This window comes from Penicillium bovifimosum, assembly GCF_028826915.1.
Source record: "Penicillium bovifimosum strain IBT 22155 chromosome Unknown utg000005l_segment0_segment0, whole genome shotgun sequence".
NCBI classification, from domain to species: domain Eukaryota; kingdom Fungi; phylum Ascomycota; class Eurotiomycetes; order Eurotiales; family Aspergillaceae; genus Penicillium; species Penicillium bovifimosum.
Genome location: NW_026622714.1, coordinates 3,792,948 through 3,818,880, shown reverse-complemented (window position 1 = coordinate 3,818,880; position 25,933 = coordinate 3,792,948). Strand labels below are relative to the sequence as shown.

Sequence of the window (25,933 nt, the reverse complement as noted above, 5' to 3'; positions counted from 1 at the left end):
TTTAATTCCAATTGACGACGGTAATGAGAAGCAACATGAAGTTTGTGCATTTTTGAATAGATCGGCTCTTGTTCCCCCAACTTTGTAGAGAACCAAGTCTTTAACCCTTTTAATCTTTACATGAACCGCCTGACTTCGTTAGAGAGGAAGCACATTACTCCTCCGGACCACCGGGGCCGCTAGCTCTACTCATCTGCCGAGCCTTCAGTAGCTCATCGCACAGAAGGAGATTGGATGCAATGCCCGTGCTGGAAGCGATACAGTTGCGCAGGACACGGAAAGAGTCGAAGACACCTCCTTGGACGGGATCCATGGGCTCGCCAGTGACCAGATCCAAACCGACAACGTTGCCGTCGGTCGCCTCATCGTGAAGAGCAGCCAGCGAATCCTGGATATCATGGCCAGAGTTGGCAGCTAGGGTCTTAGGAATGATCAGGAGGGCATCGGCGAAAGCACCAACACCCCACTTGGCCTTACCCTTGACGGTTTTCCTGAACTCCTGTGACTGCAGGTGTGCGGCACAGGCAACTTGGAAGGCTCCTGCACCGGGAATGACGCAGCCATCAACAATGGTGTTGTAAACAGAGCGCAGACCATCACGAACAGCATCCTTGACCTGAGTGATAGTGTGTCCGTTGGGACCCTTAATGAGAATAGTCACAGACTTGGGGTCCTTGACCTCTTCAATGAAAGTGAACTTCTCCTCACCAAGCTGGTGCTCGTAGACGAGACCGGCCCACCCAAGAACCTCCGGAGTCAAGTCTTCAACACTGTTCTGGGCGGTGCCGCCACAGACTAGCTGCAGGCGCTCCATGTTGCGGCGCTTAGCTCTCCGCAAAGCGAAAATGCCATTCTTGACAAGGACATCCAAGCTGAGAGGATCAATACCCTTCTGGTTAATGATCACGAATCCCTTGTTGGGATCGTTTCCACAGACTTCCTTCTTGAGTTCCACAATCTTCTGCAGCTTCGCATCCACAAATTTGCGCTCACTCTCGACTAGCTTATCCCTCTGCTCGGCGTTGGAGTAGTAGAATCCGGAGTTGATTTCCGACTTCTCGTACTCCAAGCTGACGTTCAATGTCAGGATGAAAGCGTTCTCAACCCGCTTGGGCATATCAGGATGTCTGGCACCGTGATCCAAGGCGAGACCACGAATAAGCTGGGTGTCCGATGACGAACGGTGCTGCATTGTCATAATCTCAACCATGTGCAAATCGGGCTTCTCAGGGGCTCTGTGGATGGCGAGCACGGCATCGACGATGTCGGGGGTGAGCTTCTCGGCAAGGGCGCCGTTCAACTTCGTGGAGAGGGAGGTACGGGCGACAGAAAGCAACAGCTCTCGGTCAATGGGGCGCTCGAGCTTGAAGTTTTCGAGGAACTATGGGCCATATATCAGTGCCACGTCAATTTGCGGCGTTCGATGCACATTACACACCTTCAAAGCCTCGGTCTTCGCAATCTCGTAGCCATCAGTGATGACACGGGGGTGCAAACCCTCTGAGATGTGACGCTCCGCCTGCTTCAAAAGCTCTCCCACCAGCAACACAACAGATGTTGTTCCATCACCGGTGATATCATCTTGTGCCGTCGCAGCACGAGCGATCATAACCTTTCCGACGCATTAGCGGTATGTTAGGAGTCTTCCAAGGTGAGTTCGTCTTACAGCCGTGGGGTTTTGAATTTGCTGTCAAAAAAAAAATTAGCTTTGCAAGCTCCAGAATTTGAGGTTATGAGGGCATAACGAACCATCTCCCGCAACAAAACATTTCCATCCTTGGTCAATTTGATCTATTGTAGCGAGTTTGCATTAGGAAAAAGGTTGTTTCATGTCGTTCGAGGGAAAGGAGACATACTGCGCCTGCACCATCGACCAGCCTAGGTTTTGTCAGCTCCCATTGCCTTTGAATGTGGGGTGTACTCGCAGCTAACTCACATCTTGAGGGTTCCCGTAGGACCCAAGTTGGACTTGAGGACATCTTGAAGACCTTCACCGGCGCCGATGTTTACCTTCAAGGCCTCTCCTCTCCGCTGCATAGAATGTTAGTGTGCGGGCACATCACTGAGGGGCCATCTGGGAATATTTTCCATACCCTGGACTCCGCCTTAGGGTTAAGTAGTTGAGTTGCAGACATCTCCCAGGTAATGAATGACAGGGTATCACGTCTGAAGTACCCAAAATGTATTAAATTAAGGGATGGTTATTGAGTGTCGGGGATACTGAGAACAAGGTCCCACGTTAGGCCCGGCGGTGAAGGCGGTGTTTGGCAAAAAGCCCACATTCACGTATTCGCACTAGCGGCGAAAAAAAAGCTGCCGATTTCTCGAACTTTGCCCATTTCCAGCCCGTCGCCAACACCCGCACCAGCAACCCATCAAATTGCAATTCGAGTGTATTCGCTGGTTGGCGTTACATATCTATCACTCTATTTGCGATTGACCTGGTATTGGTCTTAATACGATGGCCGACTTCCTACTTTTCGAGGGCCCTATGGGTTACTCGCTTTTCAAGGTCACCCACCAGGGTGACACCGTCGGCAATGGTTTGAAGGAAGTTCAAGAAGGTGTCAATGACCTTGCAAAGTTCGGCAAGATGGTCGAGCTTTCCAGTTTCCTGCCCTTCGAGTACGCTTCATCTGCCTATATGAAAGGTTTTTTCATGGTCCACTAACAGTACGTAGGAACAACAAGCAGGCTCTCGGAGAAATCAACGACGTCTCCGAAGGTGTCGCATCCGAGACTTTGGTTAACTTCCTTGAGTTGAACCTTCCCAAGCCGAACAAGAAGAAGAAGGTGGTCCTTGGTCTTGCCGACAAGGCTTTGGCCGGAAGCATCAAGTCCGCTTTTTCATTTGTGGACTGCGAGACCGGTGATACCAGCGAGGTCGTTCAGGATCTTCTCCGTGGTATTCGTCTCCACGCTGGCAAGCTCCTCAAGCAGCTGCGCGATGGCGATATGGACACTGCTCAGCTCGGTCTTGGTCACGCTTACTCCCGCGCTAAGGTAAAGTTCTCCGTCCAGCGTGACGACAACCACATCATCCAGGCTATTGCCATCTTGGATCAGCTTGACAAGGCTATCAACACCTTCTCCATGCGTGTCCGTGAATGGTACTCGTGGCACTTCCCCGAGCTCGTCAAGATCGTCTCCGATAACCAGCGTTACGCCGAGCTCGCTCTGTTCATCAAGGACAAGCAGACTCTGACCGTCGAAAGCCTGCACGATATTGCCGCCCTTGTCGAAGATGACGAGGCTGTTGCCCAGAGCATCATTGATGCCGCCAAGACCAGTATGGGTCAAGAGATTTCCGAGTCTGACATGGAGAATGTCATCGCTTTCGCCGAGCGCGTTGTCAAGCTCGCTAAATACCGCAAGTCTCTCTACGCCTACCTAGTCGCCAAGATGAGCGTCGTTGCTCCTAACCTTGCCGCCCTGATCGGTGAAGTCGTTGGCGCCCGTCTGATCTCCCACGCTGGTAGCTTGACCAACCTCTCCAAGTACCCCGCCTCTACCGTCCAGATTCTTGGTGCTGAGAAGGCTCTTTTCCGTGCCTTGAAGACCAAGGGTAACACCCCCAAGTATGGTCTGTTGTACCACTCTTCCTTCATCGGCCGCGCTGGCCCCAAGAACAAGGGCAGAATCTCCCGTTTCCTTGCCAACAAGTGCTCCATTGCGTCCCGCATTGACAACTTCTCTGAGGCCCCTAACACCAAGTTCGGTGAGGCCCTGAAGAGCCAAGTTGAGGAGCGCTTGGAGTTCTACGCCTCCGGCGCTGCCCCTACCAAGAACGAGGTCGCCATGGTATGTTTATGACCCGTCATCTTTTTACATTGATCGATAGATTACTAACAAGTCCCTTCGCAGAAAAACGCCATGGATGCCGTGCTGGCTGACCTCGACGTCGACGCCGACCAGAGCGACGAGGAGATGGAGGATGTCGATGCCAAGAAGGAGAAGAAGGAGAAGAAAGAAAAGAAGGAGAAGAAGGAGAAAAAAGAGAAGAAGGAGAAGCGCAAGTCTGTGGGTGGTGAGGGCGAGTCCGAGAAGAAGAAGAAGCGCAAGCACGACACGGACGCCGAGCCCTCCAAGAAGAAGCAAAAGGCTTAGATGCGCAGTTCATTTGGACTTGGGAGTCTTCGTCATGGCGTTAGGTTTTGCTTTTGTCTTCATGACTCGATGGGAACGGCTTGCAGGTATTTGTAAATTATTACCAGGCCTTTTGCCTCAGCAGCTCTGACTATCGCTGCGTTTGTTTTCATTCAATTTTAGTGTCAAAATGTCCTATCGTTTGGTTTAGAGCAATGATATTTCAAGCTCAAAGGAGCTATATTTTCATCCTTAGTCCTTACTGATGCTACGCAAAATACTCCCTTGAATGATGTTGAATGCACGACCAATCTAGTGGCGATCGTTCGTACCCCACAATCCGATTCAATGCCGAATATCCCATGACGAACCCCCTCTCAGCCCTCACCTCCGCCCTTCGCGGGAGTTTCAGTATGAATAGCTTCGATATCCTCATTTCCTGAGACCGTGCTGGTGGATACCCTATCGATTTACTGCGTACAAATGAGATCCATCGGGTTGCTCGGCGACGCCCCCACTATACCCGTTTTCAGTATGATGCCGACGGATCTTCTACCTTCATCCTTTTTTCCTAAGCGCAAGCGAGAGCCTTCAGAATCAGACTGCTATAGCCCATCGGCATCGCCCACGTCGACGATCTCTGTCTCCAGTTTCCAAGATATTCCTCTTCGGGACGAGGACGAGCAGGAGAGTTCCAGTCCTCGCGCTGCAGTGGTTGGACGTTTCGGAGAGCTAGCCATCCGTAGCGACCTTTTCTCGGACTTTGCAACCTCGAGCGGCGACTCACAGCGGGGATCTGTTACTCGACCGGCACAGGAAACATGCGACTCTGACGCCCACAGACCAAAGAATATGTCCGAAGCTCTACCGGCTAGCGGCGAGTCCAGTGACCGCCAAGCCATGGGATGCGAACCGCCCGCGACCCAGGGACCTTCGGTTTCTTTTCCTACTTCCCCTGCAAAAAGGAAAACTGCAAATTTTGCGCGCAAGCAGTCGAATTCCCCATCACCATCAAAGCGCAAGCAACGGCTATCACCCCCTCTTGCGCACACACCAGAAGAAGATCCGCTTGTGTGGCATGACTCGGAAATAACAGGGCACAATCCGTCCGATCCAGCTGACGATGGTTATGGGATCAATGGCATAGGTTTCAAGCCGACTGCATCAATTGCATGGGAAAGGTCTCAAAAGCGACAAAAGCAAGTCGCAGAATGGAAGAACCGCGAAGCCCGGGAAGCTCGCGAGAAAAGGCGTGAAAGGAGGAGAGAGGGCGCCGAGGCCGACAAATTGCGTGGAATACATCAAGGCGCAGTCCAGAAGCGAGTGAAATTCGACTTCTAGCGGGACAAAGCATGGCTCGCAACGTGCAGCCACATATCAGACATCTTTACTCCGGCGTTAGGTTTCTACCCAAGGGCAAGCATATCGGTGTTTTCTTTTTTTTTTCTTGAGCTCCTCTGATGATTTCAGAGGCTCCAGCGATTGTTTGATGGGCAGTATGAACTTTGCAGAGCTATGATACACAGAGATGACTTTATGACATGGTGTCAATAATCATCCGATGAGCGGAATACATACACAGTTTTGGCAACACCCCATGAACTCCACGACTCCATTTCCAGAAACCAGCAGCATTACCAGAACTTGTAATTGGCAAGGTCCGTCCAACTCTTGCTCTTCTTTTCCTGCTCAGCAAGGCGTGCGCGCAATGCGGCTTCTTCCTCTGCAGCATCCTTCTCGCGTTGTTTCTTGGCCTTCAACTGGTTCATCAGATCGAGTGCTTCTGCCATGCCGCTCAATTCCTTGTTTCGTCGCCAGCGGCAGTATTCGTATGACGCTAATGAAGTGACCGCGAACATGCCGACAGCCCAGTTTCCGGCAGACCATAGATAGTACCGTCCTGTATGCCACTTGTTAGCCTTGCCTTTGCAATATCTTGGCGGAAAAGTATGACTATACCTTTCAGCACGCCCCGTAAACCACCGACTCCAAATCCGACACCGATGCCAGTCAACAATGATTCCCGAGCACAAGGTCGTTTGTGAATAGTAGACATTTCGGATAGCGAGACAGATCCGATGATCTCGGAGTACGGCACATCCTTAGGATTCTTGCCTCGGGGCTTGTATGTAGCTTGGGCGAGCGCGTTCGCGGGTTCTTCTGGGTTTCCGAAGGCGTCCCACAGCTTTCCGGTTTGTGACTGCGATGGTTCGTACTTTGATTTCTGCGAATCGGCGGAGTCATTGGGTGGTGGTGTGTTGCTACCAGCCCCCGGAAGAGAGCTGGGGTCTTGTGAGCCTTCTGTCATGGTCGTGTAGGGTGAATAGCTTCTGTATTTCCTTCCGCGGTCTTCATCCACTATTATTGAAGAAGATCGTCAATATCGGAAGATGGATATTCCGGGAAACCTGAAAGGGATAGTTATTCCGGAAAGCTGACTAAGGTCATGAGACGCGCGCGAGCGGTACGCGAACGCGTCGGGAACATTTGATTAGGGCAGATTAGAAGGTCGTTGCTCCTAGAGACACAATCATTGACTTCCGAACCAGATCTCGTCTGACGTGTGTCTCCGTGCATTTTCCTTATTTCATTGTTTTTCCTGATTCACAACAAGTGCTTATCCCATGTTCTACTTCTACACTGAACCCGCCCTTTGAACAGAGGTACCTGAACAAGCCCGGCCGGGCGATAGCGTCGCAATGCCTTCACGAAAGCCCAGCAAGTATGGAAACAAATTCCGGTCCAGTGCTGCATCATCGAAGCCCCGGCGCGCAAAAACAGTCGACTTCAGCTCCCTACGCTCGACCGAAGCGACTTCACAAGATGAGAAATTCGAGGCCATTCGATTGGCTAACAACATCGATGAGACACTGGGATTCCCGCGCTTTGAGTCTGGGGAGGCACGAGCCGGATGGTTGGTCAACATGCACAGCACATCGATAGAGGACCCGGATGTGCCTGGCGGTCGTGCTGGCGTGGATTATTACTTCCTCCAAGACGACGGGGGTAGTTTCAAAGCGACTGTGGAATATGACCCCTACTTTTTGATTGCGGTCAAAAAGGGCTACGAGATGGAGGTAGAAGAGTGGTGTCGCCGAACTTTCGAAGGCTTGATCAAGAAGTTCAGGCGCCTTGAGAAAGAGGATCTCAATCTACCGAATCATCTTCTCGGCTACCGGAAGACCTACCTCAAGCTCACTTTCGCCAATGTGAGCAACCTTTTGGAGGTTAGGAGGACACTTCTTCCTCTTGCAGAGAAGAACAAGAAGAATGAGACTGCGATGGACGCATACGTTGAGATGACCAGGTTTGTTCTGCATTACATTTGATCTGGACCTCGGACTAAGATTGTTCTCATAGTGCAACTGCCGGCATCGATTTGTTTGACGACGAAATAATTAATGAGCAACGACCTAATGCCAACTTACAAGCGAGTGATTTTATTGTTGATATTCGAGAATATGACGTGCCATACCATGTCCGAGTCTGCATTGACAAAGGTCGGTACTGCCTACTTCTTGAGATGCAACCCAAATTAACACATCGCAGACATTCGTATCGGGAAATGGTATAATGTGAAGGCTGATCACGGCGAGATATCACTGACCTGTCTGGAAGATCGGCTTCAACGTGCCGATCCTGTCGTTCTTGCTTTCGATATCGAGTGTACGAAATTACCGCTGAAATTCCCCGACGCCACGATTGATCAGATCATGATGATTTCGTACATGATTGACGGTCAAGGGTTCCTCATCACCAACAGAGAGATCGTCTCGGAGGATATCCACGACTTCGAGTACACTCCCAAACCAGAGTACAATGGGCCTTTCATGATCTTCAACGAACCCAATGAAAGGAAAGTCCTCGAGCGATTTTTCGAACATGTCAAGATTGCCAAGCCAACCGTTATTGCGACATACAACGGTGACTTCTTCGATTGGCCCTTTGTCGAGACGAGAGCCAGTATTCTAGGGCTCGACATGTATATGGAGATCGGCTTCCGAAAAAATAGTGAAGATATCTACATTGCCGACAACTGTGTCCATATGGATTGTTTTGCTTGGGTCAACCGTGACAGCTACCTTCCTCAAGGAAGTCGTGGCTTGAAAGCTGTGACTGTTGCAAAGCTTGGTTATGATCCAGACGAGCTTGACCCCGAGCTTATGACACCGTATGCCAGTGAAAGGCCACAGACCTTGGCTGAGTACTCAGTTTCCGATGCCGTTGCCACGTATTACCTCTACATGAAATATGTGCACCCGTTCATCTTCTCACTCTGCACAATCATTCCCCTCAACCCCGACGAAACGCTGCGCAAGGGAACTGGAACTCTGTGCGAAATGCTTCTCATGGTTCAGGCCTACAAGCATGAGATTGTTCTGCCTAACAAACACAAAGACCCACCCGAGTCTTTCTACGAAGGGCACCTCCTGGAGTCAGAGACTTATGTTGGTGGCCACGTCGAGAGTATCGAAGCTGGTGTCTTCCGAAGTGACATCCCTACTCACTTTACCGTTGATCCCACCGCGATTGATGAGCTTCTCAAGGACTTGGACCACGCTCTCAAGTTCAGTATCGAGGTCGAAGAGAAGAAGTCTATGGACGATGTGGTGAACTATGATGAGGTCCGGGCTCAGATTGTGGAGCGCTTGCTCGATCTTAAGAACAATCCAGTTCGGAACGAGGTTCCTTTCATTTATCACTTGGACGTTGCCTCCATGTACCCCAATATCATGATCACCAATCGGTTGCAACCGGACTCATTGATTGATGAGTCGAATTGTGCAGCTTGTGATTTCAACCGACCCGGAAAAACCTGTGACAGACGCATGCCTTGGGCATGGCGAGGTGAATTCCTGCCTGCCAAACGTGATGAATACAACATGATTCGACGTGCCACAGCGAACGAACGGTTCCCAGGTCGATATCCGAACTCTCCAATGAGATCATTCGGTGATTTGAGCATTGAAGAGCAAGCTGGAGTGGTCAAGAAACGGCTGCAGGATTACAGCAAGAAGATTTACCACAAGATCCACGACAGCAAGACGATGGAGCGAGAGGCCATCATCTGCCAAAGAGAAAATCCATTCTATGTCGATACTGTTCGAGACTTCCGTGACCGACGATATGACTTCAAGGGCAAACAAAAAGGCTGGAAGAACAAGGCCGATAGTTTACAATCATCGGGCGGCTCAGCAGCTGAAATCGAGGAAGCGAAGAAAATGATTATTCTGTACGATTCTCTTCAGCTTGCACACAAGGTCATTCTCAACAGTTTCTACGGTTACGTGATGCGAAAGGGCTCTCGGTGGTATTCAATGGAAATGGCCGGTGTCACCTGTTTAACCGGTGCTCATATTATTCAGATGGCGAGAGAGCTTGTCGAACGCATCGGCCGTCCCTTGGAACTGGACACCGACGGTATCTGGTGTATGCTTCCGGGAGGATTCCCCGATAACTTCTCCTTCACTCTGAAGAACGGAAAGAAATTGGGTATCTCATACCCCTGTGTCATGCTCAACCACCTCGTCCACGCCAGGTACACCAATCACCAGTACCAGGCTCTTGTCGACCCGAAGACCTTCAAGTACGAGACTCACAGTGAAAACTCCATCTTCTTCGAAGTCGATGGACCGTACCGAGCAATGATCTTGCCAACGTCAAAGGAGGAAGACAAGAACCTGAAGAAACGATATGCAGTTTTCAATCACGATGGTTCATTGGCCGAACTCAAGGGATTCGAGGTCAAGCGAAGAGGAGAGCTGAAGCTGATCAAGATTTTCCAAACACAGCTCTTCAAGTTCTTCCTCGAGGGTTCTAATCTTGCCGAGACCTACGCCGCTGTGGCTCGAGTTGCAGATCGGTGGCTGGACGTTCTGTACGAGCACGGAACGACCTTGGCCGACGAAGAGTTGATTGATCTCATTTCGGAGAATCGAAGCATGTCCAAAACGCTAGAAGAGTACGGCTCCCAAAAGTCAACGTCAATTACGACAGCAAGGCGTTTAGCAGAGTTCTTGGGCGAGCAGATGGTCAAGGATAAAGGCCTCAACTGCAAGTACATCATCTCATCACGTCCACGGAACACGCCTGTTACCGAAAGAGCCATTCCGGTGGCTATTTTCTCCGCCGAAGAGAACGTCAAGCGATTCTTCTTGCGCAAATGGCTGAAAGAAGACCCTGGCGATATGGATCCTCGCACTGTCATCGATTGGGATTATTATCTCGAGCGTTTAGGATCTGTGATCCAGAAACTGATTACTATTCCAGCTGCGCTTCAGAAGCTTCGGAACCCAGTGCCTCGAGTTGCCCATCCTGATTGGTTGCAACGTCGAATCAGAATAAAGGATGACAAGTTCAAGCAAAAGAAGATGACCGATCTGTTCACCGTATCAGAGAAGACACCCCTCTCTACGGCAAATGTCAATATCATGGATCATCGGGTCCAGCATGCTGGTGATCTAGATGAAGCAATTGGCTCGACCCAAAAATTGACATCGCCCAACAACAAAGTATCTCAAAAGAGAAAACATCCTGAAAATGTTTCGAAAACAGCCCTCGATCCCTTCGCTAGCCTTCCAGCAGTCATGCCATCTATGTCTGAAAACTACGAAGGTTTCCTTAAGTATCAAAAGCAGAAATGGAAGATCCAGAAGCAAGCGCGGATTCGCCGTCGCCAACTGTTTGGCGAGCGTACTATTGCCTCGGACTCCTTGAGCAACTTCTTCCGCAACCAAGCGCAGATGCTGTACATCAGCACATGGCAGGTCTTACAGCTTTGCGAGACGGGCGTTCCAGGAGTTGTGCGAGCCTTCGTGCTGATTGAGCAAAAGATCCACGCCCTCAGCGTAAGAGTGCCGCGACAATTCTTCTTGAACTTGAAGCGGGAATCTCTGCCAGATATCGAGGTGCCAGAGTGTGAGGTCGAGAAGGTGAATCACACTCTACCGAATGGCCATCCATCAGTCCATTTGTTCAAGCTGTCTCTGTCAGAAGAGAAGTACCTTGAAGAAGCCGACAAGATGGATATCCTTTTCCAGCACCCTAGTATAGAGGGCGTTTACGAGGGGAACATTCCGCTCAGCACTCGAGCAGTGCTCAAGCTAGGAAGCCATTGCACCTTTGACGAATCGCAACGTGGTGTTCTAGGCGACGGCTTGGACAAGGGCTTCGACCTCTCAACCTTACTCCACACAACTTCTGAGCAGCCCTATCTGATGGACTCGTCGTTGGTATACCACTACCTGTACCACATCGTCTCCGGAGACAGGCAAGTCTTCGCGATATTCTCGACATCCAAGAATGAGGCACACATTATCGTCCTCAACCGTACCAGGGATGCCCAGGGACTTCCCAACGTTGATAAGATCTACACTGAACTTCTCACACGTAAGATGCAAGCCGCGGGTGACGAGTCTCTGAGCGCATTCGATTACCAGGATAAGCTTCATTTCAAGACCACCCAGGTGATGACACGGAGAAAGGCTCACCTTGAGGTCGGCGATGTGATCAGAAAGCTCCGAAATGAGGAAAGTGGACCTGCGGTTCTTGTCATTCAATCTCAGCAGAAAGACCGCCTGTGTCATGATATTCCAGTCCTGAAAGAATATCCAGTGCTCTCCGTCAAACCCGAAGCATCGGATATGGAACTCCCCCCACTGGGCTGGCAGGCGTTCGTTGCGAGACGAATCGTCACGCGCTATCTATATCTGTCCTCTTGGATTCAGCACTTGACCATGCTCGCTCGGTACGGCGATGTCCCACTCTGCAACCTGGAGAGTGAGGATCCTCGATACCTCATCGATATCTCATACGCCAGGCGTCTTCAACAAAACAATGTCGTGCTCTGGTGGTCACCGGGCCCGCGCCCTGATCATGCAGGCTATGAAAGAGATGATATTCTAGGCGCCTTGGACAAGGTCAACATGCCATCTGTCAATGTACCGGGTGCTTACTCGACAGTATGCATTGAATTAGAGGTTCGCAATCTGTCGATCAACACAATCCTAACCTCTTCCATCATCAACGAGATGGAAGGCAGTGATACATTGCTAGCGCCATCGGGAGATGGTGAAGACACTGGTGTTTTCTATTCCGAGAAAGCCTTCGCTTCTGCCGGTGTTGTCGTCCTCCGAGAGATGGTCAAACACTGGTGGACAGAAGCCTGCGCCGGCAACAACATGGCGGACATCATGGTCCAGCATTTGATCCGATGGGTAGAGAGCCCTGTGTCCTGTCTCTACGACCGTTCATTGCACAACTACGTGCGACTGTTGTCACGAAAGTCCTTCCAGAGATTGATGGCAGAATTCCGACGCGTCGGCTCACACGTCATTTTCGCCAGCTCGACTCGTCTTCTTCTCCAAACGACCAAAACCGAGGTCGGTAATGCCTACGCCTACAGTCAATATGTCCTGAAGTCCATCCGCGCCAACCCTTCCTTCCACTTCATCGATCTGGAGATCAAGGAATACTGGGATTATCTCGTGTGGTATGACGAATACAACTACGGTGGCAAGGGCTGTCGCGAGGTCACCGAGGCCGAAGAACAGGACCTCGAAACAGCCATGCACTGGCAACTCAGTCGGTTCCTACCGATACCTATGCAAACGATCTTCCACGACTGGATCGTCGAGTACATCGAGCTGATGCACGGCTTGAAACGACCGGACCAAGATGGGGATTTGTCCTCAACACCCCGTCCCACGCAGATCCCCATCGGCCGCACCGCCGAGGCAGACGATGAAGAGATCACCGCCATTCTGGCAGACCGATTCTCAAAACCGTTGAAGAAGCAGATCTCAGCCTTGATCCGCCGGCAACGTGACGAAATGCTTCATCCCGAACTCGCGTCTGACTATGCCTTCCCAGTCCTGCCAGGCGTCCTGGTCGACGCCAAGGACAATCGCAACCCGTCTCTGGAGCTGACGAAGCTGCTAATGCAGGTCCTGAGTCTGTCCAAGACAACAACGCTAGAGTCTCGGTTGCTGCGACGTGAGCTCCTTGCCCTTTTCGAGGTTCGAGAATTCAGCAAAGAGGGCCGATTCGAGAACCCTAGTGCTAGCTTGAAACTGCCCGAGATGTCCTGCAATTCCTGCTGTCTTATTCGAGACCTCGACCTCTGTCGCGACGAGGATGTGCTGCCTGATGCCAGTGCAGATGTCAGCAAGTCTGCACAGCCTTGGCGCTGTCCGTTCTGTCAGGCTGAGTACGACCGATTGGCTACGGAAGAGTTCCTCATTGGTCAGGTGCATGGATTTGTTGTTGAATGGCAAACTCAGGATCTGAAATGCTCTAAGTGTCGTGGCTTGAAGATCAGTGATTTCCTCGAGCATTGCTCCTGTAGTGGGACCTGGGCTCCGACGGTCGATCGGAGTGAGATCGAGAAGAAACTGCGTGTGCTGGAGAGTGTGGCTAAATTCCATAAGCTGCAACTGCTGGAGCGCGTTGTCGAAGAAGTGTTAGAGCTATTCTGAGCTTTATATTGTTTTACATCTGCATTGGACTGGAGTTGAACTTGTACATAGCTTAACATTTGCCTTGATCTTCATTATTCTCGCTAATTCAACTTTCTATAGATTCATCAGCTCTTTCATTTAAGCCCCTCCAATCTCCCCCTTGCACTCTCCGTATCCTCAACATCAGCTCATATAAGACCACATCGCATCGCCAGTCTTGGGCCTCTTGGCCAGTGTGAGTGTTTCGCCGATCTCAAGGTGGGGCTGACCGAGTACGCGCTTCTGTGCGCTGTCTCAGCCTGTCCGAGGCTGACTTCGAATACCTGCATACACATACACAGCGGCCTACATTTATATACCCAGCCTACTATATACTAGAGGCCCATTCAGCGCCTCGCTCTTCAATTTTATCTTTCTCGCAGTTGGCGCACGACTTCCCGACCATCCCCCGTCCCCCCCGCGCCGCGCATCCCCGCCCTCTCTCTGTTTGATTCGCAATGGCAGCACCACCCCCGAGCCAAAAGCCCAAGGTCCAGCCATGCCGGTACAAGACTGGAAAGACATTGGGCGCTGGCTCGTACTCTGTTGTCAAAGAATGTGTGCACATTGATACCGGTCGCTACTATGCGGCCAAGGTAATCAACAAGCGGCTAATGTCCGGGCGGGAGCATATGGTGTGTACTGGAAGGGCTACAGCCACAGCTGTAGATCTGCTGAAGAGGAGAGCAGTTGGCTAACAGCTTCGAATTGTATAGGTCCGGAATGAGATCGCAGTATTGAAGAAAGTGTCGATGGGCCATCAGAATATCCTCACGCTGGTCGATTACTTCGAAACAATGAACAACTGTTTGTCCTGGCCACTTTGAAATAACAGTGACAATTCACTGACGAGGCTTAGTATATCTGGTCACCGATCTTGCACTGGGAGGAGAACTCTTCGATCGCATCTGTCGCAAAGGCAGCTACTACGAGTCCGACGCAGCAGATCTGATACGCGCAGTACTCTCAGCCGTCGCATACCTCCACGACCATGGCATCGTACACCGCGATCTCAAGCCCGAGAATCTCCTTTTCCGCACACCAGAAGACAACGCCGATCTCCTAATCGCCGATTTCGGCTTGTCGAGAATAATGGACGAAGAACAATTCCACGTCCTGACAACGACCTGCGGAACACCGGGGTACATGGCACCAGAGATCTTCAAGAAAAGCGGACACGGCAAACCAGTGTAAGCATTTACCCTTTCTTTTCCATCTATCAGGATATCAGGATATCAATATTCACCACACACCACAGCGACATCTGGGCCATAGGCGTAATCACCTACTTCCTCCTATGCGGCTACACCCCCTTCGACCGAGACTCCAATCTCGAAGAAATGCAAGCCATCCTCGCAGCCGACTACTCCTTCACTCCACTAGAGTACTGGCGTGGCGTCTCACAGGAAGCACGCGACTTCATCAACCGCTGTCTAACCATCAACCCCCAGTCCCGCATGATAGCTCACGAAGCCCTCCAGCATCCATGGGTCAACCCGCCCTACGACAAGATCACCGTCGGCTCGGGCGAGGACCTGTTGCCGACTGTCAAGAAGAACTTCAATGCGCGTCGCACTTTGCACCGTGCTATCGATACCGTGCGGGCTATTAATAAGCTGCGTGAGGGCGGTGGGTTTATGATGGATGGGGTTATGAGTGTTGATCCGAAGCCGGAAAGGGTTAATGGTGATGAGGTCACCGAGGAGAAAACCCATGCGCCGGTGAGGGAGGATGAGGCTGGCGCTGGGGGCCAGGTGCAGTTTGATAGTCGGGGTAATGCGCGGGGGCAGACTGAGGAGCAGATCAAGGCGCAGGAGAGGAGGGTTAAGGAGGTTGTTGCTGGTCTGTGGAATCGGACTCCTCGTTAGGATGTGCGTATATACATATACGTACCCTTTGTCTCTTGCCTGACCCATGTTGATGGGGATATTACGGGCTGGCCTTTTTTTTCGTTTGCGACTATCCTTTCGATGACATACAACGAGTGATGACAGTGTTTATATCTTGTGGTTCTTTGAACAGTGAACATGTGAAATTCTTTCCAATATCTTGATTGACCGAGGCCTATGCGAGGCCACTGCTAAATATAATGTCATCATGGTCATAACGGTCTTTCAATCCCACACTCATAGCGTCAACATGTGAGATGACAATAGTCAAAGCAAAATGCAATCATCGCAAGCCTTCCAGGACCTCCTTCCCATCATCTCTCGAGAGAACCCAGGCTCGCCATTCTTGCCACTCCGCGTAGCTAGCACTAGCCTTGAGACCCTGATATCTCACCGTCCGGAAATCCGAGACTTGCTCCCAAGGCTTAGCGGCACTTGCGCTCGCATTAGCCGCACCCCGTAGTAGCTTCCGTGCAGTACTGCCGCTGCCGCCATCCCAGCCCGCCTTGCGCATCAAGCTCTCCACAGTCTCTTCTTTGGTCCAGCCCTGCTCAACAGCGACGTCAGGCAGATATGTGGCACCATAGCGACGGCCGCGGTGTACGAAAGAAATACGCAGCCCATGAGTGCCTAGCGACCAATCCATTGCATTTGTACATGGCTCGAAGGACCCCAGGAGTGTGAGAGAGCACGATAGCAAGGGGAGGAGAGATTCGGGGATGGGTCGGAAGCGGGAATCGTCAAAGGCCCTAAAGGAAAGAGTTAACATTCAAATCGGTCGACAGTGGATACATGTAGACATATAGTTTGTATCTTTCAGCCAGACAGGTAGGTATGTCTTGGGAACCACGTACGAGGTCAAAGCGTAGGACTTCAACCCCGCTGCAAGCTCCTGTGCCTCGAATGTGCCTATGCATCCGCGTAGAGTCTTGTGTCCGGTTCGTGACAGTATATTCCATGTCACGAACAGCGGATATCGCTGATCAGGTGATCTCAGCCGGGAGGGGCTCTCGGAGACTGTACTTGGCGTGGTTATGTTTGTTGAGCTCGACTGAAGAGAGTTGGAAGAAGTATTGGATGGTGATGACGAAGAGGCCGACAAATCGCCTTGTAGACGACTGACGTGAGGGAGCTGCAGCGTCCGAGGCTGACTACTCAACTGGGTCGATTGGCTGCTATCGTCGTCTTCGTCTTGCTCATTTACGGATAGCTGTTGGTCTGTATCATCCTCATCGATCTGCTCTTTCAGACTCGACAACTTCTTGGTTTGTTCATGCTGCTCCCAGAGGGCTTCTACGGCTGCCAGACTGGCGGGCTCGCGGTTCTCGAATGAAGCGAGGAGGGTTTCAAAGCAATAGTAGCACTGAGCAGCATTGGCCATGGTGGGCAACGTCCTGCTTTCACCTGTCCACCAGTGCACTGCACTGCTTCAGATCCCTTTGATAACCACGAGACCGGTGATCTAGGTAGTTGAGGCCTCCGTGATGGTCCGGACTCTGGGGCGATAAGATACTGCCTTATCGCTAGAGCCTAGAACAGATCGAATGGGTGATTGAGGATGGGGGGTCCAATGGAGTAAAACGAGAAACAGGCAGTGATTGAAAGTCAGAGAGCGATCTAAGGTGAAGAACGGTGATACGCAGAAACTTGAACGGTTGAACCACGGAAAGAGGGGATTACCACGTGATGCTACCTTAGATAACATCGCTCAATTAGGAAGACCCATACTGTGAGTCTGTGTAGGAAGAAGCAACTGAGGAAAAAAAGTCCTTGGATTCTATAGATCCTTGTGTTGAGAATAGATTGTAGAATGTACATAGGACGCCCAATATAATGTTGAACTTTTCCTGAAAATCATGGGAGCCCCCGCTGTTGAATAAGTGCGAGGCTCAACCGCCAAAAACATTGCTCGTTTCACATGCAAGATAAAAAACAATCCCAAATCCCAATGACCCGCGACAGGGTTGAAAAAACAGTCCGGTATCTAACCCCTAAAAACGCACCCAGGTATTTTTCTATCGTATAACGAAATGATGTTGAAGTCGTAGGATAAATCCTTATTTCTGTCTCCGTAGCTCATACTCATCCCTCGTGCATTTAAACGGGGAGAGGGAAAGAGCTGGCCCACTCGGAAATCTCCTTGCGGAGAGCCAAGATCTCAGGGACGCTCTCGTCGGCAACCTTGGCCTTGAAGTCCTTAAGCTTGTTGGCCTCCTTGGGAAGCTCACTCTGGATCTTCTTGCAGAGGTTGATGGACTGGTCGATGTAGCGGGCAATGCGCTTGAAATCCTCCTCGCCCATACCACGGGAAGACATGGCGGGGGCACCAATGCGGATACCGCAAGGGGTGAGGGCAGACTTGTCGCCGGGGATGGAGTTCTTGTTGCAAGCAATGTTGATCTGCTCGAGAACGGCCTCAACACGAGCACCATCCAGGCTCTTGGCGCGGAGGTCAACCAGGACCATGTGGCTGTCAGTGCCGTCGGAGACGAGCTTGTGGCCGAGAGCCTTGAACTCATTCTCAAGAGCCTTGGCGTTCTTGATGACCTGCTCCTGGTACTGCTTGAACTCAGGGGTGTCGACCTGCTTGAGGGCAACGGCCAAAGCGGTGATGGTGTGGTTGTGGGGACCACCCTGGTGGCCAGGGAAGACGGAGAAGTTGATGGGGTTCTCAAGATCGTACAGGACGTCCTTGCCGTTCTTGTCGGTGCTGCGGACACCCTTGCGGAAGAAGATCATGGCACCACGGGGACCACGGAGAGACTTGTGGGTGGTGGTGGTCACAACATCGGCGTACTCGAAGGGAGAGGGGATGACACCGGCGGCGATCAAGCCGGAGATGTGAGCCATGTCGACAATGAGGTAGGCGCCAACCTTGTCGGCGATCTCGCGCATGCGCTTGTAGTCAATCAGACGGCAGTAAGCGGAGGTACCGGCAACCAGGCACTTGGGGCGGTACATCTCGGCGTTACGCTCAAGGGTGTCATAGTCGATGATACCAGTCTCGAGGTCGACACGGTAGGGGAAGGTCTCGAAGTAGGTGGAAACGGCAGAGATCTTCTTGGCGGGGGTCTGGTAGCCGTGGCTCAAGTGACCACCGTGGGGGAGATCCAAGCCCATCAAGCGGTCATGGGGACGCATGAGAGCCTGGTAAACCTGGAGGTTTGCGGGGCTGCCGGAAAGACACTGAACGTTGACGCCCCACTTGGCGGGGTCAAGGTTGAAGGCCTTGAGAGCACGCTGCTGGCAGGTGATCTCAATGGCATCGATGTGCTGGTTGCCACCGTAGTAACGAGCACCGGGGTAACCCTCGGAGTACTTGTTGCACATGGGCGAACCAAGGGCATCGAAAACGGCACGGGAAGTGAAGTTCTCGGAGGCAATCAGGACGATTGACTCGCGCTGACGCTGAATCTCCTTCTCCTGTAATGAACATATGAATTAGCCAAATCAGATCTTGATGTAGTCAATGCACTCAATTGCAAATCGGACTGATTGAAACTCGACATACCATGATGGAGGCGACCTCAGGGTCGCTGGCCACAAGAGTGTTGTGCATTTGCTGTAATCGATGAGTCAATATCTATCCAGAAATGAGGGCAGACGGAGTACTTACATCCCGGTGGGAATCGGACAGAGCGTAAGTAGCCATGATGAGAGATGAATTTCTGTCTTTTCTTGAAGATAAAACAGAGAAAGATAGGTTGAGAGGGAAAGCAAAGAGAAGAAAAAAGAATTCGAGTTAGTGGGGGCGGGGATCTGCGCCTCAGCTGATTTTTAACTCGCCGAACGATATCGGAGACAGCTGACCGGATTAGGTGATTATGTTATGAAAAATTGTAAAAAAGTCGCCGTTTTCTTTGTGGGGGATTGGCTGGACCTGACAAGATCAAAAGTGGATTTTGGTTCGGTTTTTAAGTATTTTGAAAGTGAAAAGAAAAGTACAAAGAGGCAAGAACAGACGCTGCGCTGTTGCGGGCTGTTGCCACAGCTTATCGAGAACAATGAGGCTGTTGCTGGGTTGACCATTAAAAACACCAGGGTATCTTTCTCCATATAAGAACGCCAAATAAATCATCCTGGAAATCTTGCAGCACCTGGCTAGCTTAGATTTCCCGCTATGCATAGATCCCAGGGGACGCTTGACGCTTCTGTGGTGCTCAGGCTTCCACGGTCCTCATATTGTCATCATGTAGCATCCCTGCTCGGTTCCCGAAGTCAGAGATGACAGAGCGTAAACGTCTCAAACGGTCTTCCAGCTCTGCAATCTCCATCTGTTGGTCCTCGACAGAGCGATGCACATCTGGCAGCCCTTCAACAACTGTACGAGCCTTCTGGATTCGAATCCTGACAGAGCTGGTTGCCGTAGGAAGGGTTTTCACATCGAGGGAGGGATTGGCGCTCGGGTTGAGAACTGGTACTCCTGGCACCGCACCACTAGGTACGCTTGAGGGTGCTTGTTGGGATTGTGCCTGGGAAGCCCCTGGTGCTTCTGTTGTCTCCCCGGGAGCTCCCGATGAACCAGCTTCGTCTCCTTTAGGGGAGAACAAGCGAGAGAGAATTCCATGCAGTGGTGGGATGATCTCAAAGGTCTGTGGTGAAGGGAAAGGTACTGTTTGTGGTGCTGGTGCAGTCGCGTCTTTCGAGGGCGTCTCGGGTGCTACCGAGGACTTTAGCAGTGGGGTGCCCACCGTCGGAGATCGAGAAGCCATTTCCAAAGAACCAGACCAGGGAGAAGCCGAGGAAAGAAATATGATGGACGAGTAGATCCCGGCTGGTGTCGGTTGTTTAGGGAAGAGTCGGAAGAATGGAGCTTCCCCGGCCGCGAATAGCTGCTCATGTCAGCAAAAATACGCTCCTGGCACCCGGTGACGGTGACGTCGGGAGGTCCATGCCCCTCCTTCACCGGCGAGCCATTTTTCTGCGTTGCTACTTAGATTCTCCTTTATTCAATCTCTTCACCTCTAAACAACTACTAAAGGTAAGTAGATCTACCTAGGTATCATCCAACCTTCCTTGGTTCAGCAATTGATCAGTATCGTACGGTCTAGGTGTGATTCTATCACCATAATAACCCCACTATGGCTTCGGTCGACCAGAAAGTCGCTTTGAGTATGATCATCTTCCACCCAGGTCCTCAAAATAAACACCGGCTAATACAGACCTTGCAGTTGTAATTGATGGCTGGGGTATTGCAGGCCCCGACTCCCCACCTGAGGGAGATGCCATCGCCGCGGCCGAGACCCCGTACATGTCCGGCTTCGCCGACCCCAACTCTAAGACCGCCCAGGGTTTCGCTGAATTGGATGCATCCTCTCTCGCCGTCGGTCTGCCCGAGGGCTTGATGGGCAACAGTGAGGTCGGCCACCTGAACATTGGTGCTGGACGTGTCGTTTGGCAGGACAGTGTTCGCATTGACCAGACCCTCAAGAAGGGTGAGATGGGCAAGGTCCCCAACATCCTCAAGTCCTTCACCCGCGCTAAGGAGGGCAATGGTCGCCTGCACCTTTGCGGCTTGGTTTCGGATGGTGGTGTTCACTCTAACATGACTCACCTATTCGCCTTGCTCCAGGTCGCCAAGGATATGGAGATCCCCCAAGTCTTCATTCACTTCTTCGCCGATGGACGTGACACTGACCCTAAGAGCGCGGTCACCTACATGGAGCAGACCCTACAAAAGACCAAGGAAATCGGCATTGGCGCAATTGCCACCGTTGTCGGCCGCTACTACATCATGGACCGCGATAAGCGTTGGGAGCGTGTTGAAATTGGCCTCAAGGGTCTGGTCACTGGCGAGGGTGAAGAAAGCTCGGATCCTCTGCAGACCATCAAGGAGCGCTACGAGAAGAATGAGAATGACGAGTTCCTGAAGCCTATCATTGTTGGCGGCAAGGAGCGTCGCGTCCAGGGTAAGTTTGGTCTGAACACAGAAGACAAGATCATGACGGCTAACTGAGCCGCCACAGATAATGATACCGTCTTCTTCTTCAACTACCGCTCGGATCGTGTCCGTGAGATCACTCAGCTGCTGGGCGACTATGACCGCTCCCCGCGTCCCGACTTCCCCTACCCCAAGAACATCGCTCTCACCACTATGACCCAATACAAGACTGACTACACCTTTGATGTTGCTTTCCCTCCCCAGCACATGGGCAATGTGCTTGCCGAATGGCTCGCCAAGAAGAACCTGCACCAGTGCCACATTGCGGAGACTGAGAAGTATGCTCACGTCACTTTCTTCTTCAACGGTGGTATCGAGAAAGACTTCCCCAACGAAGTGCGCGACATGATTCCCTCGCCCCGCGTGGCTACATACGACCTGGACCCGAAGATGAGTGCCGCTGCCGTCGGTTCCAAGATGGCCGAGCGCCTTGGCGAGGGCAAGTTTGACTTTGTCATGAACAACTTCGCTCCCCCGATATGGTTGGCCACACTGGCGTGTACGAGGCCGCTATCCAGGGTGTTGCTGCCACTGACAAGGCCATCGGCGAGATCTACGAGGCTTGCAAGAAGAACAATTACGTCTTGTTCGTCACTGCTGATCACGGGTAAGTCATACTGAGAAACAAAAACACCTCGATACAGGGAATAGCTAGCTAACACATTTCAGAAACGCCGAGGAGATGCTCACCGAGAAGGGCACCCCTAAGACCTCCCACACCCTTAACAAGGTTCCCTTTATTATGGCCAACGCCCCTGCAAACTGGAGCCTCAAGAAGGATGGTGTCCTGGGTGACGTTGCGCCTACCGTTCTGGCTGCGATGGGCGTCGAGCAGCCTGAAGAGATGACTGGCACCAACCTGCTGGTCAAGTCTTAAATAAATCTTCCGTACATACCTGTTTAGTTTATGATTCAATGAATAGATTCTGTCAATCCATATACGCGGTTTCTTTTTCTTCCAAGGTCCAAAGACTTGTTTTTATACCTAGCCCATGAGGTGAGGATGAGTCCTGTCCTGCCCGGGGCGATACCTATATATTCGGGCTAGCTTCGGTCAAGTGTCATGGATGGATACCTATGCTACACCGAGCTAGAACAGCGGGAAACATTCATCTGGCATTTCCCAAGACGGGCCGCAATTGACAGTTTCTTATAGAATTCATTGAATCTCGAGGGTATAGGTATCTTCAAGCCGATCCATGCGCTGTTTCGGTGTCGGGCACCTGCACAGATCATACGTTCCAAGGTATCCCAGCTCAACCGGGGCCTTCAATACCCAGAGTTTCTTGACATCTTGTAATCCAAGATACGTCTTAGGGCTGCATGCTGGAGGCTCTGCATCTCAGTGAACCATTGGATGTTTGGTCCCATCACACGTGGCGCCAGCGCCGGAGCTCGCGCGCCACCTATATAGCACCTGCTGGCGACATATCCCTCTCCGCCTGTTATTCTCTAAGATATTGAAGCTTATGCTGAGGCCGAAGCGGCAGTTGCCTGCTGAGCCTGGCTTTGGAGTTGGATGAGCTAGGCGAGGGGTCAGAATGTACTAGTGGGGGGGGGTTGGATTTTATCGAAAAGGGCGTACCTCTGAGCGCATTTTCTCGCTCTTTTCTTGTGTTGCGTCAATCTCACTTTCAATGCGCTTGCTGTACGTTCTCAGTCAGCACACAGTTTCGTCAGGTCGGGGCTAAGAGGAAGTGGCACTGACATCTCCTTCTCGATGAATTCCAGACGACCGTTGACAGCCATGGTAGCCTCAGTCTTATCCTGCTTCAACAGTACGGGGCCGACAAGCTTGTAGATGTTGGAGTCATCGTCCAGCTGGGCGAATTCCGCCTGAACGCCTTCGTTCTCCTGCTGCTGCGATTCGAGTTTCTGGCGGGCGTCGACCAGCTTCTCGAGCTCTGGATTAAAGTCAATGAATGTTATATATCATGTAGAGGAATAGACATACCAGTCTGCAGTCCCTGGAACTCTTCCGAAAGTGCTTGGAGCTGTTTCTGGGGATCCATGTTGAACTTGGAGGAGAAGTGGGAGAAGGGAAAATCAATCGATCCCGCCCGTAAACAACTTCCACTCTTCATCCCCTCCCAATTCCACCCTGTTCTAGGCCTTTGCACTTTCTATTCTCCTCTGCTCCTCTATTCCCATACTACTCGTGTCTTCTTTTGTTTCGGAACCGCCTTGACTATCCCTCCGGCCTGGTCCCAGCACCTAACCCTTGCTCCCCTCTCTCCCCGCTTTATCACCTGCCTCCGCGGTCGACTTGCCACCTCTACCCCGATAGCAATAAAGCACAGCGGAATTGCCTACGATGAGTAACACGGACTTCTTGGGGCGAGCGATCGATACGGTGAAGAAGGCGATCGAGAATGACAACGATGGCGAGTACGAGAAGGCTTATCAGATGTACTACTCCGCACTGGAGTTGTTCATGCTGGCCTTGAAATGGGAGAAGAACCCGAAATCGAAGGAGATGATCCGCTCCAAGGCCGGCGAATATATGGATCGCGCGGAGAAGCTTAAGAATCACCTCGCTGAGGATCGGAAGAAACCTAGTGCGGTGGGCGCAAATGGAAAGGTGGCGCAAGGCAGTGGGAAGGGAGGGTAAGTGCTGTGTTTCTGGTCTTGCTCGCTCTACTTGTCGAACCCTTGGGATCGATAAGCTTGCCAAGTGACCCATATTCCTACGTTTGTCGCTAACCACGGACCTAATAGGAAGGAAGATGACGATAACGGCGAAGATGCGGACGCGAAGAAGCTTCGTTCGGCACTTCAAGGAGCTATCCTGTCGGACAAGCCAAACGTGAAGTGGGAGGATGTTGCTGGCCTGGAACAAGCAAAAGAAGCATTGAAAGAGGCAGTCATTCTCCCCATCAAGTTCCCGCACTTGTTCACTGGCAAGCGCCAGCCCTGGAAGGGTATCTTGCTTTACGGTCCCCCCGGTACAGGAAAGTCATACCTTGCCAAAGCAGTGGCAACGGAAGCAAACAGCACATTCTTCAGTGTCAGCAGTAGTGACCTGGTCTCGAAATGGATGGGTGAGAGTGAAAGGTAAGGGAATAGCATCTACCCGCTGGCTTGGAGAGACCTACTAACTTGCAATCAGACTTGTCAAGCAACTGTTCAATATGGCACGGGAAAACAAGCCCGCGATTATCTTCATTGACGAGGTTGATGCACTGTGCGGACCCCGTGGCGAAGGAGAGTCCGAGGCTTCGCGGCGTATCAAAACCGAATTACTTGTACAGATGGATGGTGTCGGCAAAGATTCCAAGGGCGTCCTGATTCTAGGCGCAACCAATATTCCCTGGCAATTGGATGCTGCCATCCGGCGACGATTCCAGCGAAGAGTACACATCAGTCTGCCCGACATTAATGCACGGGCAAAGATGTTCATGCTCGCCGTGGGCTCAACACCGTGTCAAATGACCCAGGCCGACTACCGTCAATTGGCCGAGTTGAGCGAGGGTTACTCCGGCAGTGATATCTCTATTTGCGTGCAGGATGCTCTGATGCAGCCCATCCGCAAGATCCAAGGAGCAACACATTATAAGAAGGTATGCAGTCTCCGCTCTTACCCTTCAAATTCGCGACTAACCACTGCTACACAGGTCCTCGTCGAGGGCGCAGAGAAACTAACCCCATGTTCACCAGGCGACGCGGGCGCAATGGAAATGAGCTGGCTTGACATTGAAGCAGATCAGCTTCTCGAACCACCTCTTCTTCTCAAGGACTTCATCAAGGCAGTCAAGAACTCACGGCCAACCGTCAGCGGAGAGGATCTGACGAGGAACGCCGAATGGACCCAAGAATTCGGCAGCGAAGGCGCATGATCCGTTCGAACACGACTCAAGTTCGCATCATGTTCTCCGTGTGAGGTTTCCATTTTCCCCATCTTAGGTGGTCGACAGCATAAAGCCCTCGCTCTTTGACTCGTCCAAAGAGGACCAAAGCAAATAATCCATGCCCTTGCCCATAGTCTACCCTCCTCTCATACGGCTTACTGTGTTTTATGGTGGGGGTTTCCGAAGAGGTTTGCTGTCTAGAAGCGTTATCCATTATTATTCTTTTTTTTTCGCAATGGCGAGGCGTTGGCTGAGCTTCATGTGTTCTATTACTGCGAGTGTCTCCAATACAGTAAATAGTGCGAATGTGTTAGGACCGGCGTACTGGCGGGTCCAAATGAGGGGTTTAGAACCAGAGTCACGGAGTGAAGAAATCCTAAGGGGTATTTCTGTATTCAGACTAATCGCTAAGGAGTCTAAGCTACGGACAGTCTCTGTTGTGGTCCTGTGGACAGTGAGAGCCCAAGCAGGGTCACGTGGCTTCGAGTCCTTCCTCCAAGTCCTCTGTGAGGCACTCTTTGGTAGAGGGACGTAACAGAATGGCATCCAAGTACCTTTTACATGGGCATGCCATATTAAAGATACATAACTACTGTCTACTCCCTGGTCCCTGGACCCTATGTTAGTTATTATTCCAGGTAATTAGTTACCTAGTTACCTAGTTATGGAACT

General features: G+C 51.5%; 13 protein-coding genes across 13 annotated transcripts; 7 read left to right on the top strand and 6 right to left on the bottom strand.

Annotated features, from left to right (window-relative positions):
- Positions 1-154: 154 nt before the first annotated feature.
- On the bottom strand, positions 155-2,135 carry N7515_006650 (chaperonin-containing T-complex subunit CCT6; the record flags this gene model as incomplete). The annotated part of the gene is made up of 7 exons (XM_056667394.1): positions 155-1,381; positions 1,439-1,612; positions 1,667-1,687; positions 1,750-1,791; positions 1,857-1,878; positions 1,937-2,031; positions 2,094-2,135. The coding sequence occupies 7 exons, from the start codon at positions 2,133-2,135 to the stop codon at positions 155-157; spliced, it is 1,623 nt and encodes a 540-aa protein (XP_056520990.1).
- A 326-nt stretch (positions 2,136-2,461) lies between these two features.
- On the top strand, positions 2,462-4,107 carry sik1 (snoRNP complex protein NOP56; the record flags this gene model as incomplete). The annotated part of the gene is made up of 3 exons (XM_056667393.1): positions 2,462-2,625; positions 2,682-3,801; positions 3,865-4,107. 3 exons carry the CDS (start codon positions 2,462-2,464, stop codon positions 4,105-4,107), a joined length of 1,527 nt encoding a protein of 508 aa, XP_056520989.1.
- Positions 4,108-4,569: 462 nt separating this feature from the next.
- N7515_006648 (uncharacterized protein) lies at positions 4,570-5,427 on the top strand (the record flags this gene model as incomplete). The annotated part of the gene is made up of 1 exon (XM_056667392.1): positions 4,570-5,427. The coding sequence occupies one exon, from the start codon at positions 4,570-4,572 to the stop codon at positions 5,425-5,427; it is 858 nt and encodes a 285-aa protein (XP_056520988.1).
- Positions 5,428-5,720: 293 nt separating this feature from the next.
- On the bottom strand, positions 5,721-6,394 carry N7515_006647 (Cytochrome oxidase biogenesis protein Cox20 subunit; the record flags this gene model as incomplete). The annotated part of the gene is made up of 2 exons (XM_056667391.1): positions 5,721-5,986; positions 6,046-6,394. 2 exons carry the CDS (start codon positions 6,392-6,394, stop codon positions 5,721-5,723), a joined length of 615 nt encoding a protein of 204 aa, XP_056520987.1.
- A 391-nt stretch (positions 6,395-6,785) lies between these two features.
- N7515_006646 (DNA polymerase epsilon catalytic subunit POL2) lies at positions 6,786-13,562 on the top strand (the record flags this gene model as incomplete). The annotated part of the gene is made up of 3 exons (XM_056667390.1): positions 6,786-7,393; positions 7,447-7,586; positions 7,636-13,562. 3 exons carry the CDS (start codon positions 6,786-6,788, stop codon positions 13,560-13,562), a joined length of 6,675 nt encoding a protein of 2,224 aa, XP_056520986.1.
- A 479-nt stretch (positions 13,563-14,041) lies between these two features.
- Positions 14,042-15,451, top strand: N7515_006645 (serine/threonine-protein kinase; the record flags this gene model as incomplete). Its single annotated transcript, XM_056667389.1, has 4 exons — positions 14,042-14,218; positions 14,300-14,390; positions 14,443-14,773; positions 14,842-15,451. 4 exons carry the CDS (start codon positions 14,042-14,044, stop codon positions 15,449-15,451), a joined length of 1,209 nt encoding a protein of 402 aa, XP_056520985.1.
- Positions 15,452-15,755: 304 nt separating this feature from the next.
- Positions 15,756-16,853, bottom strand: N7515_006644 (AMMECR1 domain-containing protein; the record flags this gene model as incomplete). The annotated part of the gene is made up of 2 exons (XM_056667388.1): positions 15,756-16,221; positions 16,327-16,853. 2 exons carry the CDS (start codon positions 16,851-16,853, stop codon positions 15,756-15,758), a joined length of 993 nt encoding a protein of 330 aa, XP_056520984.1.
- Positions 16,854-17,569: 716 nt separating this feature from the next.
- N7515_006643 (glycine hydroxymethyltransferase SHM2) lies at positions 17,570-19,124 on the bottom strand (the record flags this gene model as incomplete). The annotated part of the gene is made up of 3 exons (XM_056667387.1): positions 17,570-18,895; positions 18,984-19,034; positions 19,089-19,124. The coding sequence occupies 3 exons, from the start codon at positions 19,122-19,124 to the stop codon at positions 17,570-17,572; spliced, it is 1,413 nt and encodes a 470-aa protein (XP_056520983.1).
- A 508-nt stretch (positions 19,125-19,632) lies between these two features.
- N7515_006642 (mediator of RNA polymerase II transcription subunit 9) lies at positions 19,633-20,184 on the bottom strand (the record flags this gene model as incomplete). The annotated part of the gene is made up of 1 exon (XM_056667386.1): positions 19,633-20,184. One exon carries the CDS (start codon positions 20,182-20,184, stop codon positions 19,633-19,635), a length of 552 nt encoding a protein of 183 aa, XP_056520982.1.
- A 95-nt stretch (positions 20,185-20,279) lies between these two features.
- N7515_006641 (Alkaline phosphatase-like alpha/beta/alpha) lies at positions 20,280-20,504 on the top strand (the record flags this gene model as incomplete). Its single annotated transcript, XM_056667385.1, is given in 2 exon segments — positions 20,280-20,453; positions 20,472-20,504. 2 exon segments carry the CDS (start codon positions 20,280-20,282, stop codon positions 20,502-20,504), a joined length of 207 nt encoding a protein of 68 aa, XP_056520981.1.
- Positions 20,505-20,553: 49 nt separating this feature from the next.
- On the top strand, positions 20,554-22,290 carry N7515_006640 (phosphoglycerate mutase, 2,3-bisphosphoglycerate-independent; the record flags this gene model as incomplete). Its single annotated transcript, XM_056667384.1, has 5 exons — positions 20,554-20,584; positions 20,644-21,381; positions 21,439-21,866; positions 21,932-22,020; positions 22,083-22,290. The coding sequence occupies 5 exons, from the start codon at positions 20,554-20,556 to the stop codon at positions 22,288-22,290; spliced, it is 1,494 nt and encodes a 497-aa protein (XP_056520980.1).
- A 590-nt stretch (positions 22,291-22,880) lies between these two features.
- On the bottom strand, positions 22,881-23,512 carry N7515_006639 (tubulin-binding prefolding complex subunit YKE2; the record flags this gene model as incomplete). The annotated part of the gene is made up of 4 exons (XM_056667383.1): positions 22,881-22,937; positions 22,999-23,059; positions 23,122-23,317; positions 23,368-23,512. Coding segments are annotated over 4 exons (459 nt in total), but the record flags the coding sequence as incomplete, so codon positions are not given.
- Positions 23,513-23,727: 215 nt separating this feature from the next.
- On the top strand, positions 23,728-25,249 carry N7515_006638 (AAA family ATPase VPS4; the record flags this gene model as incomplete). The annotated part of the gene is made up of 4 exons (XM_056667382.1): positions 23,728-24,020; positions 24,132-24,467; positions 24,523-24,973; positions 25,028-25,249. The coding sequence occupies 4 exons, from the start codon at positions 23,728-23,730 to the stop codon at positions 25,247-25,249; spliced, it is 1,302 nt and encodes a 433-aa protein (XP_056520978.1).
- Between the last annotated feature and the right edge of the window lie 684 nt (positions 25,250-25,933).